This window comes from Electrona antarctica (genome assembly GCF_951216825.1).
Source record: "Electrona antarctica genome assembly, chromosome: 17".
Classification (NCBI taxonomy): Eukaryota; Metazoa; Chordata; class Actinopteri; order Myctophiformes; family Myctophidae; genus Electrona; species Electrona antarctica.
In genome coordinates this window covers 5,948,365-5,967,727 of record NC_136798.1, presented here as the reverse complement: position 1 = coordinate 5,967,727, position 19,363 = coordinate 5,948,365, and the positions used below count along the sequence as shown (strand labels likewise).

General features: G+C 43.5%; 1 protein-coding gene across 1 annotated transcript in view; it reads right to left on the bottom strand.

Annotated features, from left to right (window-relative positions):
• Positions 1-8,278, bottom strand: part of tnfrsf21 (tumor necrosis factor receptor superfamily, member 21) — a 68,733-nt gene extending 60,455 nt beyond the window's left edge. The window contains exon 1 of the mRNA XM_079526116.1: positions 7,708-8,278. Coding sequence (XP_079382242.1) covers positions 7,708-7,746 — 39 coding nt within the window. The 5' untranslated portion in view covers positions 7,747-8,278. The remainder of the gene's footprint in view (positions 1-7,707) is intronic.
• Between the last annotated feature and the right edge of the window lie 11,085 nt (positions 8,279-19,363).

Below are 19,363 nucleotides of genomic sequence, written 5' to 3'. Positions count from 1 at the left end.
CTCTTCTAGCGATCACTTTTTCGATTAGTTGAATAGTCGAGCTCTGATTCTGGCTTTTTCCTGTATGCCCTTCTCTCTTGTCTGGGTCTCTGGGAGGCCACCAACCGGTTTTAATAACCGGAGGAAATAATTCATATGACTGATGGTATATAACACCGACTCCCCCCCACACGCACGCACGCACACACGCACACACACTTAATTATATTGCTAGATTTAGCTTATTCTGTGAATAGGCTACCCCTGCATGAGTCTGCTTCTACGTTAGTGATGACTAACTACAATAATGGATTCTAAATCAAAACATCCACAAAAGAATAATGAGTGTATTAATGAAAGAAGGAAATGCAACTTTAAAAAGGTTATGAAAAATGTAATCTGCACACATGGGCTGAACTTGAGATGAACTGTCATATAGGTTCCTTCTATTCCACTAAGGCAGAGATGAACTGTCATATAGGTTCCTTCTATTCCACTAAGGCACCTTTCAAACAGTAGATATACCAGTATGTGATGTTATACCACTCATGGGAAAACTTACACTCCTTTTTCCACACTATATATTATGGAAACTTAGCCTACTCTAGAAGACATAATGCTTCTATGGCTAATTCGCTGCAAAATAACTCTAATGAATCCTTGACTCCATTCTTAAACACCAAAACACATCAGCACCATGCTAGGAATTGACTTAAAATACATTAATCTACAAATGAAATTAATCCATTGGGGGGGGGGGGGATATAATAAAACTTTCCCAAAGCATGCTGATGTTGTAACACCTGGGAATCGAACCCGGGTCTCCATCTTAACCACTAAGCCAAAGGCAATAGCTCAGAGGAGATGTTGGCCTCACTTTTGAGGCCATCAGGCTGAGGCTGAGTGTGAGCCACTCTGTCTACACTGACTCTGAAAAACAGCATAAAGGTTGTGAAAGACTTTCCTTAACTTTATATGACCTCATTTCTTCATCCACAGACCTGATTTGCTCCCCTTCCACTGGCTGACTCTCATTGTCACTCTATCTGTCGCTCTTTGTTTGTCTCCTGTCTGGGTGGCTGTGGCCACACACACACACACACTGTCTGGGTGGCTGTGGCTCAGGAGGTAGAGCAGGTGACAAGCAGCTGGACCCCTGGCTGACCCCAGGCCCCCCACACACACACACACACACACACACACACACACACACACACACACACACACACACACACACACACACACACACACACACACACACACACACACACACACACACACACACACACACACACACACACACACACACACACACACACACACACACACACACACACACACACACACACACACACACACACACACACACACACACACACACAGTCATGTCAGGACAACTTTATCTTTATAGCACTTTAAGAGCCAGACCGATGCAGGATTTTTGCGTCTGGTGATTTTGGAGTCGTCCCAGCCCACTAATTACCGATGTTTGTGTTTCTGACAAAATTGGAAATCAATTCCAATCAATTTGAAAAAGCTTGGTTTGATTAAAACCGTTGTGATGTAACCAAAATAGGGTTGAAAGTGGTTACATTTGTATATCGCTCTGGTTCTCCTAACAGACTTTCTCCGCTTCTCATTGGCATGCAGTCCGTGTTGTCTGATGCGGAGAGGCTCAGGCTGGGCTGTACAGTGACAGATAAGTTAGAAGCAGCGTTCAGCGAGTGCAGAACAGTGCAGCCTTGTGATAAGGCTCTGTGGGGTACACGGTGTCCCCACACAACACTGTTTTACACATCCTCTCTCGTCCAATGAAACCAATGTTGTGCAATAAATAATTCATAATAATACATATAAAAATACATCTCTGGTTATGCCGTATTTGCATTTTATTTGTTTCTCCAAGTTATTATGCTAATGTTGCAATTGCTGCTATTGTATAGACTCACTAGACGAATGCCCATTGGGAACACATGCAACTCCACTTATGCAATACCCAGTATACCCAGTATTATGTGTGCGTGCGTGCGTGCGTGCGTGCGTGCGTGCGTGCGTGCGTGCGTATAACGCATGACGTTCAGGAACAGCCAGTTCCTTGCAGCCACACTGGCCGATAACAACAACCAGTCAAGTGTCATCACACTTCCTGTCTGGAAAAGACACAGATATATAGCAACTAAGCAAAGAGAGGAGACACAAGTAGTGCACTGTTGGCATTTTGTCAGGAGACAAGTAACTGCTGCTGTTGCCACACACACACACACACACACACACACACACACACACACACACACACACACACACACACACACACACACACACACACACACACACACACACACACACACACACACACACACACACACACACACACACACACACACACACACACACACACACACACACACACACACACACACACACACAGTCTGCCCCCCACCACTGCAGTGGTACTAGTGGCTAAGAAAAAGCAAATGAATCACTTTCAATTCCAGGGCCAGCCAGACTCATTCCTCTTATTATGCCAGCCATGTCTCTATTCCTCTCTGCGTCGCTCTGCTGCCTGGCATGGACTGACTGACTGACTGACTGACTGACTGACTGACTGACTGACACAGACACACAGACAGACAGACAGACAGACAGACAGACAGACAGACAGACAGACAGACAGACAGACAGACAGACAGACAGACAGACAGACAGACAGACAGACAGACAGACAGACAGACAGACAGACAGACAGACAGACAGACAGACAGACAGACAGACCACAGCCAGCCAGCCAACCAGGCAGAAACTTTATTGAACAAGATAATTACATAATGAGACATTTCAATTTTCACCTGATGCTTCTTCTGGCTCAGTGGAGCGGATCATTTGTCAACTTTTCATTTTTTTTCAGTGTGATCGAATGCTACATCGTATAAACTGCAATGTTGAGAAAGTGATGTCTTGGTCAGCAGCACCACTATCACTAGCCTGGCATTTTCCTCTACCGTACATCAGGGGTTCCCAAACCTTTTCGTGTCAAGGACCCCCAGATCAACATTTATTAGGCCACGGACCCCCCATTTGAAAACATATGCCAGTGAACCCGATAAAGGAGGATTTTTACGGCTCTAGCAGTGATTCCGAAACATATTCATTTCAAGGACCCCCCAGTTTCACACGCATTATGCTACGGACCCCCGATTTAATGGCATTTCTATCTCTGGTACCCCAATTTATATCGTAAAACCACTGTTAATTTAATTTGTACAGAGTGTACAAATGGAACCAAATGGACCCTAACGGGTCCATTTGGTTCCATTTGTAAACTCTCAGAGTTACAGAACCATAAGGGTCCATTTGGTTCCAAACTATCTCTAATTGAGCTAGGTACCCCCTGGAACTCCCTCAAGTACCCCTAGGGGTCCCCGGACCCCACTTTGGGAACCACTGCCGTAGATAGTACATACCGTATAATGTCCTGTTATCTGTGTGTAATATATTTTACTAAGCCTGTATTTCCCCAATGTAACAAAGGCACATTTCTATAGCCTGGCTAATAAGCCAGACTAATATCACACAACACTGTCGCGGTATATTAGTCTGGGCTGGCTCCACTTGGATTTCATTTCCCGGGGGGCGGGTTCAAACATTTTCTCTTTGACGCAATTGGTCAGAGCTACTGTCAGTCAAAGGTCTCAAGCATTGAACGTCACTGTACCAAAGCCCGCCCATATTGCATACCGTGTCCCGATTGGCCCGACCTGTTCTCGGTTGTAGGAAAGAGGCGTGCTACTGAGCCTCGCCAGACCCTAATCCGCTGGCAGGCAATTTTTTTTTTGCCAACGGCTGATTCGGTCTTGTTTTTTAACCAGGCTAACATTTCTATAGACCTGCAGCTGCTTTACTTGGCCAAGTACCAAAATGACAGTTATGTTTCAGAACAATATTATGCTAATATTAAAGATGGAGCGCCGTGATTCTTTTTTTTCTCCATCCTAAAATATACAGTATTTTTTTCAAAAAGTCTACAGAAAGTGTTCAAATTATGTTTTCATGTGGCCACGCCCACCAGTTCATTACGCATACCTGGTTTTCACATTAACACAACCCACCTGAACTGAAGCCACGGGGTTAGGGGAGGGGATGATTTTAGTGTGTCACTAAAGTGGTTTATTTCGATTGGGCCTTTTGACTGAAGAAACCAAAAATACACAAGGAAGACATATTTTAATATATTTTTTTTAAATGACTACGGGTATTTATTAAATGTAGTATATCATATTAAATATTAAATTATATTTTTTCACAGAATCAAAGGTTTTATGGTCATGATTCACCAGGATCCTGGATGGCTTGATTCTATATAGGCTTAAAATAATTGATTTTTCAAAATCTCTATGGGAGAAATGAATGGCCAATTTTACAGTGGAACCAGAAAACCACACCCACACTGCTATGCCCTATAAGGGTGGAGTCGGCAGCCAGCCAGGCAGAACCTGATTACCAGTGTGCCGGCAGTAATAGACAACGTGGTGGCAAGGCACTGCACCACTGCAGAGCTGCTTCCTGTCCTGACATCATGCACACCACCACACACTCACTCACCAGTACCCACACATTCAGATGTGCACGTGGTGGTCGTGCACACACACACACACACACACACACAAGCACAAAAACACAGCAAAATGCTGTTTGAACCCCCTGACATCCCAAGTCCCTGGCTGACTGATCAGAACACCCTGTAATGTAGACTCCAACCACCGATAAAAACCCAAAGACACAGTGAATCAGGGCCAATTTGTTTGTAGAGGACAAACACAAGAAGAGCAGCAGAGATTATTCAAATTGTGGTTTTGGTTTCAGCTCTCAGTGACACTGTACGTCTGACTGTGTTGAACATCTCTTTTATCTGCAACAATCTCTAACAATGAGCTTCTTTGCATGCGACAGGTGTGCCGTGAATTGACTGCATGATTTGACTGCAAGGGTCAACTGTGTGTGCATCTGACATCTGTGCGTGTTAACGTAACACCTCCAACATAGTTGTGTGTGTGTTAGCCCATGGGCTAATACACACAAACAAGGGCAAGCGCACGCCTCAAAGTACCAGCCACTGCCAGTAACCTAATATCAACAACAGAAAGAGGATCTTTTGGCAAATGTGTGTTTTTACATTTCGTAACAACATCCCGAAATAGCCAGTCGTATGCATGTGGATGCCATCTTGCATGCCATTGTTGTCTGCCTCGACAGACATGGGCAGTCAATCCAGATGCCCCATGCTCACCCTCACATATATGATTTAAGAGCAAAACTGTGTGAATATGGTCAGTTGAGGAGCCGTGCAAGTTCAATTCAAGTCCGTAACGCAGGATTCTGGTTCTATCTCCAAGCACCCAAATGTTGTGGAGGTTTAGTAGGCAACAAAGTCTTATGCACACCTGGTAGGCTCAGAGACTGATTAAGACAAGTGGAGGTTTAGTGAAATTGGAATTCAGTTCATTCTGTTATAACATATACAGTTCTGCTTTACATTACAGCTCTGTTTTGTACATGGCAGCAGGACATGATGACTCAGCACAATATAACTTCTCACACACACACACACACACACACACACACACACACAGTCACACACACACACACACACACACACACACACACACACACACACACACACACACACACACACACACACACACACACACACACACACACACACACACACACACACACACACACACACACACACACACACACACACACACACACCACCTGTTGCACTGCAAAGTCCTCATGCCACTTTGGGTTATGCCCGTGCAGCTAATAGAGAGCAGGCCTGTTTAGGGTCGGGACGTCGGGTCAGTCATGCTATAATTGTGCACTAAAACAACATCCAGTTCCAGATGGCCTCCAGGCTCCATCACTGGCCAGAGAACATTATTTGTGCTGAAGTGGCAGTGTTCTGCCAGTGCCTCGGACAGGGTGACAGCGTAATAGAACTTGAGGAAATCCAGGAAGAAACCAAGACCTGTTACAGTAACAGCTGTATTTATGATAGGGATGCAACTATCGATCATTTTTATACATCAACGAATCGATTAAATTACCACATAAGCGTTATTTTATACTTTGCCGGTATCTATAACCTCGCAAACGCATTGCATTGTAGATCAATGATTTTGATGGGTATAAAGGGACAAGCACTGACAGATTCAGATATCTCCATTATTGGGTAGCATGGGTATATCAGCATAATGGGATATCCATCCATATATGGGCATAAAAGGGGAAAGGACTGACAAATATGATAAATCATAGTGAGCGATCAAACTTCTACATTTTCCTGGGCAGCCACCAGCCAGGCAGTAACTCTATAGGACTCCAGTGGAGTTGTAGTCGCAAAAAGATGGTGAAATACCAATTTAGGTAGCCTACAATTTGCAATAGAATAGTGCACATATACAGCGAATAACTTTAAGTGCAGCTGTATGCTGTAAATACAAAATGTGAAGTGAGGGGCGCTCTTATCATGATTCATACATCATCATACTGTACAAGTGTACATCATCTTATTCTGGCCAATCACATCCTATGTCCATCTTTTAATGTTTGTGTTTACACAAACACCCAAAACTGGCTGTTCATTATCGATGGCAATGTTGGGACAATGACATAAATATGGCCATTCATTATCAATGGCTTGTTTGTGTTAGGACAAAGTTTGTGTTTACACACACACTAAAAGCTTGACATAGGATGAGCTAGCGCCCAATAAAAAAAACATTTTGTTCTGAACACTTCCAGTAAACCGCTCACCAACATTGTGGAGGTTTCACAGTACAAACTGATACTGGCCTACACACATGAATATGATCATTAATTTAGCCAGGGTGGCCTACTATAAATTCTACTACATACATTGTAGCTTACTTCCTATGTTTATCATGATTCATAAAGCCCCACATAGAGAGAGACCTCCCTCTATTCACAAAATGTCAATATCTGAGGCAGGCAAGGCGGATCCACATCTCAATTTGCAGCCAATCTCTGCTACAGTGTGTGATGAAACAAAGGTCTTTGTTTGGGATGCCTTGTCAGAGCCTCAGAGGAGGGACCAGATCTTATAATTTGCCTAAAATACTCCTGTAGTTTCATTCCAAAGTGATATGCCCATTAGAATCAGTGATTTCCTACTATGGTAGGCTATAATACTGACATATTAACTGTACTTTTGAAATAAGGCAGCCTTGGGATTTGGACAATAGACAAACCGTGAGCTAAATTCTTCTGTGTCAAAAATATATGGTTTAAAATGTTGCAATAGATATATAATGTTAAAGCAATAGCGTCAATTAACTGACATTCCCAGGTGAACAAAAGTTCAAATTAAACAATAGATTGCAGTGCTCTTGTTCTCCATCCTCCCACTGCCCTCTCTTCCTCCCCTCTCTTTTGTGCATGTCATCAATAGATGAATAGTATTTATTTACATAGGTTAAATTAGTTTTATTTTAAGAACATGATGGGAAATAATCAAAATAATTAAAAGGCTCATACTCTTCTATACCTGGCCAATAAGCAATAAGTTTACTGCATGCTGCAGACCAGGGCAAGGTCTGCACAAAAACAGGCACTGCGCCTTTAAATCGAGAACCCTGCTAGTGCTAGGGAATCCTGAACATCCAAGAAATAAAATAATAAATAAAATTGCGTTATCAATGAGCTCACCGCCAGTGGCATGAAAATGACAGCCATTCCGCCGCTCATGGTTCTTCCTCCTCGATGAAAATAAAAAGACGACTGGCTAAAATAAGCACCGGACAAAAGTCTTCCCGTCCAAGTTGGTACTAGCAACAGAAGAACCGCGACGTTTCATCTCCCAACAAGGTGTCTCATCTCATCCTCCTCCTCGCGTCGCATCAGCTCAGGACAGTCAGCCAGCGCACTGCTGCTGCCATGACCATGTCTGATCAACAAGAAAAAACAGTCTCAACAACTACCGCAGGCGTCCCCTCAGGTCTTTATAGTCTGTGTCTCGAAGTGGACGGGTTTCAAGTAATACGGGATGAGAGCTTGGTTCGTCAGGAACGCTGTAATTCCCATAGCGATGATGGATAAGGAACACACACACTGACACACACCGCCGTGGCTGGAGGGAGGCTTGCTGCTCTCAGTGCTCTGTGCCGCAGCAGCAGCAGCAGCACGTTACACCGCCGAGGACCGGGCGGGGCGGGCACTGCCGACACGCGTCACCAATGAAAAGCCCGCAACGAGTCCCCGTTTCCGTATAGATCATATACCGGTAAACATGTGCTGATTTTTACTGTAGCTCTCACACCGTGGTCCGTACTCGATGTGCTGGAGCCTGGAGGGGAGAAAAAGGTTCTCATAATATGGGGTTCACTTCACTCACTGACACTGTACGCCAGAGTCAGACCCGCCTGTATGTTTGAGGGGCAGTTAAGAATTAAGATAATAATAGAACAGAATGATTCTCTCTCATCTCAATCTTTTTTTGAGGGGCGCCCCTCCTATGTCCAGCTTTGAGGGTGCGTGTAACAAACTTTGTCCTAAACACAAACATTAAATGCCATTGATAATGAATGGCCAGTTTTACATCATTGTCCTAACACAGACATTAAATGCCATTGATAATGAATGGCCAGTTTTACATCATCGTCCCAACACAATCATTAAATGCCATTGATAATGAATGGCTGATTTTGAGTGTTTGTCCCAACACAAACATTAAATTCCATTGACAATGCATGGCCAGTTATGAGGGTTTGTGTAAACACAACCATTGAAGACGAAGGTGAGGACGCAAATTCCAATTGGCCGGATTTGTCTGTATGTTTGTGTACCTGTGTACGTGTCTGTGTACCTGTACGTGGGACCCAAAGAAATGAGCATGGTTACTATGGTCACTGACATTACGTCAGACCACAGCTGATCAGGCTATATAAGACATTGCACCACTCAGTTCACACGGGTGTGATTTTTTATTTCAATGACCAGCAGTTTGATATTCATATATGACCAAAAAAAACCATTTCATAGGCTACTTGTTTTCCCTTGGGACTAAATTAATTTCGCTCCTATGCCACCAAAATGTCGAACACCCTACCCTACCCTTTACCCTACCACATGTCTTAACGGTCATTAAGACATGTCTTAACGGTCATTAAGACATGTGAATCCCTTGACTCCTTCAATACCGCTCTCAAAGGGCACCTACGGATGGCTGCAATTCAAAACTGGCCCCCGTGCAATCTGAATCCCCCACCCAGCCCTTTTCCCCCTCAGTGTATATGTTTTCTTTCCCATTTTTACCTCCTTTATGATGATGATTTCCTGTGTTTTGGCTATATAGAAGTGTATATTTGTAAGTCTCTAAATGTTATGATGAATTGAACAAGGTGGACCCTCTTGTAAACAAGTCTAGTGCTTGGTCGTCCACTCACAGTTAACAGTTCTTTGTATTGAGTTGTGTTTGAAATGTACTGTAATTCTGCAAACTGTTAATAAATACTTACAATCAAAATTCAATCAATCAATCAAACCCTTTGCAACCCTAAGCTATACCCTGGTTGGTTATCAATCATTTAGCTGAGAAACCGCTGGAACCTATACTCAGACCCTACTGAGAACGAAATAGAATAGAATATACAGCAGGCTATGTCTCTGCAGTCTCTTCACATTTTGCCCAAAACAGGTTATGAGCTCTCACTCTATTGATAAAGATACAATTTTACACTATATAGCCTCCTTTACTGTGTCCCATTTTGAAATATAATCTAATAACATATTTTTTCCAATGGGAATGGTAATGCTACACCTCACTCCTTGAAGATTGCTCTCTAGTCTACACTGAAGTCTGATGTAAGCTAAAACACATGAAGCTACCCTGGCCTGTATGCAGGGTTCCATTTGGAAAACAAAAACAAATGGGCCTCTTTTGAAAATATCCCCTCGTTTAAGGAGAGGATATGTTCTTAACCACTTACGTCCTATATACTTTTCTATGACAATTTGCAAAAGTAGCCAAAGGCTAGTGACACATTGTGAGCTTGTGGATTGGTCAGTTTTACTGTTTTCGATCTATTTATTTGGACCAAAATAGTGAGGGTTAATGTGGTTAAAGATATATTTGAATGAAATTGTTAAATTGTGATATTATCACTCAGACAGTCTAAGAGTCTACATCTACATTTCCCAAAAGGAGACGCATGTATTTAATTCAGTCTATCCAGAACCAGGGATAAATATAACTATGTAGTTTATCCCTGCCCAGTGATGCCTGGCAGTTTATAGAACAGAATCAACCATAGCGAGGACTTACTCATTACCTTCCAGGAATTCTGCTGATGCTCTCATTTTTGATTGATTGATTGAAGAATTTATTAACAGTTTGCAGAATTACAGTACATTTCAAGCACAAACTCAATACAAAGGCTGTTAACTGTGAGTGGACGACCCAATTAAGCATTACACTTGTTTCCAACAGGGTCCACCATGTTCAAATCATCAAAACATTTAGAGACGTACAAATAGACACTTCTATAGACAGAACAGGAATTCATCAAAAAAGAATTCATCAAAAAGGAGGTAAAAAGGGAAAAGAAATATATACAGTGAGGGGAAAAAAGGGGGGGGCGGGGGGGGGGATTCAGATTTTACGGGGGCCAGTTTCGAATTGCAGCCATCCGTAGGTGCCCTTTGAGAGCGGTTTTGAAGGAGTCAAGGGATTCGCATGTCTTAATGACAGTTGGTAGGGCGTTCCACATTTTGGTGGCATAGGAGCGAAAAGAATTTAGTCCCTTGTTTGTGCCGAATCTGGGTTGTACATGGTTCGTTGCACTCCCTCTGGTGTTGTGGGTGTGGACTTCGTTAACATTAAGGAAGTATCTAGACAGGTACATGGGTATCTTGGTGGTGTATCGAATCTTGTGGACCAGACCCATTGCAAGATGCTGTACTCTGTCGTCGACCCTAAGCCATTCCAGCCTGTCGAAGTGGGCAGGGGTGAGGTGGGTTCGGGGGGCTAGATCAAGTAGGAGCCTGACCAGTTTGTTTTGGGAAGTCTGGAGCCTGGTTTTAAGGGCCTTTGAGGTGCTGTGGTACCAGGAGGTGCATGCATAGTCAAAGAAACCCTGTACAAGGGCTCCTGTTAAGGTCTTCAAGGTGTTTTTGTTGACCAGTGAGGAGATCCTGTAGAGGAATCTTGTTCTATGGTTGACTTTTTTGATTACGTTGGTGGCCATTTTATCACCGGAAAGATTAGCCTCCAGGATGGAACCTAGGTAGGTAATTTCATCTTTACGTGTGATAACATTGTCACCCACTCTAACCAAGAAGCCATTTGCCTTGCTGAGATTACTAATAGAGCCAAAGAGAATGGATTCAGTTTTTCCCAGGTGTAAAGATAGTTTGTTATCAGCGAGCCAGGTGCAGATTCTACCGAGTTCAGAGCTGAGGGCATTTTCAACCTGCAGTTTGTCCCTGTCCGAGACCAGCAGTGCTGAGTCATCTGCGAACAGGAACAAGTTGCAGTCACAGGCTGAAGTCATGTCGTTTACATATATTAGGAACAGTAGAGGCCCTAGTATGCTTCCTTGTGGAACGCCACAGCTCACTGGGAGGGGGGGGGACAGTGTTCCGTTCACTTCCACCATCTGTTCTCTCCCCTCCAGGTAGGATTGCATCCAGCTCACTGATGTGCTATCGAAACCAATTGCTTTTAGCTTGTTAACCAGTATGGAGTGGTTCACGGTGTCAAAAGCCTTTTGGAGGTCCAGCATGACCATGCCGCAGTATTTGCCAGCGTCCACCTCTTGTTTGATGTGGTCGCTCAAATAGAGGAGGCATGTGTCAGTGGAGTGGGATGTTCTGAAGCCAGATTGGAACTCGTACAATAATTTATTAGTGGCAAGATACTTTTCAACCTGTTCATAGACTATTTTTTCCATCACTTTCGAGATGGAACTAAGAATAGAAATAGGGCGGTAGTTGCCGGGGTCTAATTTACTCCCTTTCTTGTGCAAGGGGGTTACTTTGGCCAGTTTGAAATCTTGGGGGACCTGTCCCTGTTTGATGGAGAGGTTTACTATGTGGGTGATGATTGGAGCTATAGAGATGGCTGAGTCTCTGAGAAATTTGGAGGGAATGTTGTCATGGCCTGTGGCCTTGTGGGGTTGGAGGGCACTCAGTTTCTTAATTACCTCATCAGTTGTTACCATAACTAGTTTAAAATCGTCTTTACAAACACCTAGGTTTTTGTAGAAGGTTGTAATGTGCTCTACACCAAAGAGCCCAGAGTGGGAGGGCAGTTTGTTAACCAGAGTTGTTGATATGTTTGTAAAGAAGATATTCAAGTAGTTGGCCACATCAAGGTTGTCAGTGATGAGAGTGTTGTCAGATTTGATGTTTATGTTCGAAAATCTGGTTTTTAGTTTCTGACCATAGCTTAGTTGATTGTTTAGTAGCTTCCAGAGCTCATGAGGATTGTTTTTGTTTTCCTCAGCTTTATCATTAATGAAGTTACTTTTAGCTGATTTGGTCATGGCAGTTACACTGTTTCGTAGTTTGATTCGTTGTGTATTTAGGTTGTTCAAACGAGCTTGGCGAACACTGTCGAAGCGCTTGGCTAGTTTTGACTTGCATTTTAGAACTTCAGAGCATTTTTTGTCTCTGGCTTTCATTGCAGCCAGTATGTCCGGATTCATCCATGGTTCCGAGCGGGTTTTGCCCCTGGTGGTTCTCAAAGGAGCCATGTTGTTCAGTACTGATGTAAATTTGGTTTTGAAACCAAGCCAAGCTTCTTCGACATGTGTGCATTTAAGCTCATCGGACCAATCCAGACTCTCCAATACTTGGTTAAAGGCCTCACTAGAGTAGGTTTTGAGGTCCCTTGATATGACTGTTTTGTGGCAGCCGGTCTTAAGTTTTTGTATTTTGCGGGTACAGAATATCATAAAATGATCACTAAGCCCACATACAATAACCCCTTTCTTGGAGATTCTGGATTTGTCCGAGGACAGAATGAGATCAATGACAGTTTGAGTAGAATCACACACTCTAGTGGGTTGGGTAATTAGCTGACTGACACTATGTAGATCACAGAACTTACTGAATGACTTAAACACAGGTGCTTCCTTTCGTTGCATGTCTGTATTGTAGTCGCCAATCAGGATTTTCTCTACACATTCCTCCTCAGCTAAGCACCCCTCAAGTATATCATAGAACCCATGTTGGTCAGGCGGTCTGTAGACGGTGCCCACTAATACTGATTTAGCTTTTTTGAAAATTAATTCAACCCACACAGTTTCAATTTCATCATGCTGTAAGTCAGTACGAGTAACATATTCAGTGTCTTTGTGAATATACATACACACGCCACCACCATGCCTGTTTCTGTCGTTTCTGATCAAAGAATAGTTCTCTATTTCAACTTCTGGGTCTTTGGTTGACTCATCAAGTCATTCAGAATGATATACAATAACAATTTCACTCACAGTAGAATAACATTCCTAGATCATGATGCAAGCAAACAATTAGAAAGGACCTTAGGAGGACTAAATTATTTTCGCTCCTATGCCACCAAAATGTGGAACGCCCTACCAACAGTCATTAAGACATGCGAATCCCTTGACTCCTTCAAAACCGCTCTCAAAGGGCACCTATGGATGGCTGCAATTTCGAAACTGGCCCCCGTAAAATCTGAATCCCCCCCACCACCCCCCCCCCCCTTTTTCCCCTCACTGTATATGTTTCTTTTCCCTTTTTACCTCCATTATGATGAATTCCTGTACTGTTCTTTGTCTATATAGAAGTGTCTATTTGTACGTCTCTAAATGTTTTGATGAATTGAACATGGTGGACCCTGTTGTAAACAAGTGTAATGCTTAATTGGGTCGTCCACTCACAGTTAACAGCCTTTGTATTGAGTTTGTGCTTGAAATGTACTGTAATTCTGCAAACTGTTAATAACATTTTCAATCAATCAATCATAACATTTTCAATCAATCAGTCACATCCGAGGTAAACAGATAATACCCTGATCCTGAACAGGTCAAACAAGCCTGCTTTCACCACAGGGTCAGAAGAAACCTTAAATACTGGTTGCTTTCTTGAGTAGACGGTTTGTCATTTGACGCCAGACCCCAGGGATATTATAAGGATACTTTCCAAGCATATACTGTAGTTTCCAAGCATAGGGCAATTCCTAAGTATAGGGCTATATATACGCATAGTAAAGAAAAAGAAAGCTCTTGTGGTGTTCTAAAAATGTCAACTGCAATGTAACAGACTTCCAGCTTGCTGTGGAACAGTCAGTAGTGTAGGTGTAGGCCAGGGGTTCTCAGCCCGTGGGTCGCGACCCCTCGGGGGGTCGCCAAATTATTTTAGGGGGTCCCCAAATTATTTTCAAAAAAAAAAAAAAAAAAAAAGATTTTTTTTTAAATTTTATTTTCACTATTTTTCAAAAATAGCAGACCTACAAGCTCGTAGCGCGCCACTCGGTGGCGCGCTATGAGCTTGTAGATCTGCTATTTTTCAATAGCTAAATTATAACAATGCTCAAAACACCAAAAGGGGTTCCCGCCCAAAATGGTTTAAGGTTATTGTAGCAGTCAATTTATATTGGGGGTCGGGAGGGGGCGGGGCGGGGGTCCCGAGACATTGCCAAAGCATTTCCGGGGGTCCCCAGCCAAAAAGGTTGAGAACCCCTGGTGTAGGCTATACATTTTTCATTTTTGTTGATGAGCACCGCAGAGGCTGTGATCTTTCCAAAGAACTACTGTATAGTAATATTAAAACACACATGCAGGCAATCAGTGTATAATTTACAGTGATTATCTCGTATGGGAAAGATTTCTAACTCTGAGTGTACAAATGTTACAAAATCCACCCATATGGCAGTGTTGTCTCAAACGTTTTCACGTCATTTACCCCTGCATTGATATGTAATTGGCCAATGACCACCCAGACCCTCATTTGAAAAGATTTGTCAAGGACCCACACAAGAGAAGATCTGTTGTGTCGTCATGAGCAGATCTACAATGACGGTGAGCTGGTAGATCAGCAATTTTCAAATACCCAAAAAATAAACTATACTGTTCCTCGTTTTGCCCCCCCTTGAGAATCAGTGCCGCCCGTACACTCTGTACACTCTGAGGGAAATGGTTGTACAGAAAGAGCAGTGAAAACATATATACGTGTTTATTGGGTCTCACAGTCAGTGGTCCATATGGTGTCATTACTGTCATAACAGCATCTGTGAGGGCAGTTTTTACCACCTGCTGTGTAAGCACTGGTCTATGTTCTCTCTGCTTGGCTTTCATGCCCACTCGACCTATCTTTGGCTGCTGTATTGACTACCTATCGTCCTGATTGGCTGCCTTGTCTCTAGGCAACCAGACACTTTTTGCCTCTAGCCGACCTCTCAGCCAATGGGATATAGTATTGCAGCCAGCAACAACCCACTAGTGTGTGTGTGTGTGTGTGTGTGTGTGTGTGTGTGTGTGTGTGTGTGTGTGTGTGTGTGTGTGTGCGCGTGCGTGCGTGCGTGCGTGCGTGCGTGCGTGCGTGCGTGCGTGCGTGCGCGCGTGCAGTTGGTAAAATATGACTGTATGTAATGTAATGTAATTTTGGCCTTGTTTTTTTTATTAAGATATTTGTTTTACTTTTCATGCCTTTATTGATAGATTTTTTTTACAGTATTACGACAGGAAAGGGGGAGAGAGATGGGGGGGGGAAGCAAAGGTCGTCGGGTCAGGACTCAAACCCGCCATCAGGCTGGAATCGTGCCTGGACCGCTCGACCGCGGCCCAGGCCCTGTGAGGGCAGTTTAATCATATGGCTGAACTCTAATTCCTAAACACTGCCCAGACCCAGGCCCTGTGAGGGCAGTTTAATCATATGGCTGAACTCTAATTCCTAAACACTGCTGTGAAATACAGCACGGTTGGTATCACAGTCAGAGTTGCATATGTGTCAGTGGAACACCAGTCATTCCAACCATCCAGTAAGCCAGCCTGTCAGTCATCTGCCCTGTCCCAAAAAAGCTATACTGTAAACATCAAGCCCAGTATCCAGTCTGAGTCAGCCAGCCTGTGGCAAGATTCCATCCAGCCGAGATACCCAGGCAGCCGGGCATAGTAAGCAAGCCGTTTCGTGCGTATAGCCTCAGACATTGCTGCAAATAGCACCAGCTGATAAAGGCAGAGGACCATCTGCCGTGCACGTGGAGCAGGAAAGGGTGGAACTGGGTGTGTGGTGGAGGGGTTGGGGTTGGAGGGAGGGCAGGAGAGCTAAGGGGATGAGCAGAGAAAAAGCCCTCACGTGCCGCTTTGCTTTCCTCTGGCGGAGAAGAGCCAGAGTGTAAGTGGGTTAGTGACTCAGTCAGACGAGGCAAAACGCACTGGGAGGAGCAGGAGAGCAAGAGAACATGCAGAGAGTGGCACAGAGAGACAGACAGACACACAGACAAGACAGACAGACACACAGAGAGACAGACAGACACACATACAAGACAGACAGACACACAGAGAGACAGACAGACACACAGACAAGACAGACAGACACACAGAGAGACAGACAGACACACAGACAAGACAGACAGACACACAGAGAGACAGACAGACACACACACATACAAGACAGACAGACAGCGTGAGGGAGCAGGAGAGAAGGATAGATTCAAAGAGCGAGAGAAGTATAGTAGACTGTCAGAGAGGGAGAGAGTGAAAGAGATTGAGCAAGAGATATAAAGAGGGAAACGAACAAACAAGCACACAGGGCCATGATAATGACACTCACACAGAGTGTGTATGTGTGTGTGTGTGTGTGTGTGTGTGTGTGTACGTGCGTGTGTGTGTGTGTATGTGTGTGTGTGTGTGTGTGTGTGTGTGTGTGTGTGTGTGTGTGCGCGCGCGCACGCTGCACTCACACACATGGAAGCATATACAGCTACAGTAGATCATTAAGCAACCACACGCACGCACGCACGCACGCACGCACGCACACACACACACACACACACACACACACACACACACACACACACACACACACACACACACACACACACACACACACACACACACACACACAATAATGTACTGTATATCCAACATCAAAACCTTCACTGAGGTAGGCCAGACCTCCCCAATGTCAGAGCTATAATAATCTGTCTGGCAGAGTTTCAAAGACTCTGCCTTACTGTAATTTGCAGAGTACTAACTGCCTTAATTGAAGAGTTTCAAAGACTTCAGGATTCACAGTTTGTTTACTATGTCTTAGGCTGCTAATATCACATTATCATATATGAATCACTGCAAACAAATATAGCCTAAACATAATTATTTCTGAGGCGGCTCAGATCCTTTGTTCAACCATGCAGTCTGTGGCTGGTGCCGTCTTCTTTGGCCACAACAGCATAAAACACAAACACAGACTCAACAATGAAGAATGGCTCATCTGTGCTAAACTGGATGATATGGCGGAGGTGAGAACTGGGAGGAAGCTGGAAGCTCTGGTTAACCCCTCCCATCCCCTCCATGAGGAGACTGAGCAGCAGTGGTAGGCCTACATTGGGCGGCTGTGGCTCAGGAGGTAGAGCAGGTCGTCCAATGATCCATGGGTCGGCGGTTCGAATCCCGGCTCCTCCTGTCTACATGTCAAAGTGTCCTTGAGCAAGACTCTGAACCCATAATTGCTCCCGACGTGCAGGTTGGTGCCTTGCATGGTTTTTCGCCGCCATCTGTGTATGAATGTGTGTGTGAATGGGTGAATGTAATGCACAATCTATGTAAAGCGCCTTGGATAAAGGCGCTATATAAATGCACCATTTACCATTTACATTCATCCGACCACAGCAGAAATATACCTACTTCTAATCAGTGTTTTCTTATTGGAAAAAAAATTGCTGACAATGATATAGATATAGAAAACTTCCCATGCCCCAACTCCCTATAAACTTCAATTTGAGGCCAATAAGATGACCTTTCTATCTTGAAAATTACTCTTTCCAAAAGTCTGCACTACCTCAAATCGGTGAAAAATGTATTAATTAATTGTATTCATGGAAAACATACATTATGTACTCAGTTTTCCTAGAACTTCCAATAAGGAACACACAACATGAAATGAACTGCCCTTACACGGATTATCTAATCTAGACAGTCGAGTCCAGTCATTTCTGCTCGCATCAACTCATAATGTTGATATTGGGAAAATGCTTCATTCATTAAGGTATTCATAGGCTGACCTCTACCGGTATGCATTAGTCATTACAACACATTGTTTAAACCAAATTACTGTAGGCCTTAACAGGCCTGAGTTGTTTTGCATCAGTTTCTTATGAATATTTAATCGTAAAGTTTGCAGTGAAGTTATAGAAACAGATTTTTAAAAAAAATATAGCATAGCCTATGTCCAACGTCACTTTATGATTTAAGCATACATACTACTCCTAAAACGGAAGTGCTAATAGGCTATTTAACCGTTACAACACAAAATAATATTTAGGCCTACGGCGCATTGCGACATCGTCGTGCGATTAATTTAAAATTGGTCATTGCACATCTGTGTCTCCCATTGAGCTCTCGGGCTCCCGTCATCTTTTGTAATTTGTGGTTTCACCATTCCTCCACAAGATGGCATCAAGACACATCCAATGGAAGTGCATTATTTGCTGTGACATTGAATGTCAAGGCAAACAGTATAGGCTAAGAAACATGGCAGTGCCATAGTCACTGATGATCGAATGTAGTGAAAATATGATTGTCAATGCTATGTGCTCTTAATTCTATTTTTTATTTTATTGTATCATTATTTTACTGCAGCAGCCCCCATTCATGCAGATTCTAGTGGTTGCTAGTGGAAAGGCCACCATGGGGTCACCAAAATATGCATAGGGTTCATCCTGGAACCTTCGGTTAATGAGATATGTACAGTATTTAGAAATGTGTTGTTTGGGACCAAAGTGGCGAACGGATAATTTGACAGACAGACAGACAGACAGACAGACAGACAGACAGACAGACAGAGCGACAACGCTCCACACGTCCCAAACTCTTCTCCCTTCTGGCTCCAAAACTGTGGAATGCACTCCCCGTTGCAGTCAGAACTGCAGCATCACTCCCAATCTTCCGCCGTAGTCTGAAAACCCACCTTTTCAGACTCCATCATGGCCCATAGCACTTACCCTACCCCCTTAGACAGCACTTTTTAGACTTAGATAGCATTTGATACAGACTTATAGCATGTTATGTAGACAGCACAATAATTGCATTGTATGTAGTCATAGCACTTCATAGTATATATGTACAGCATAGTATAGTATATATGTATAGTTTATATGTACAGTGTCATTATATAGATA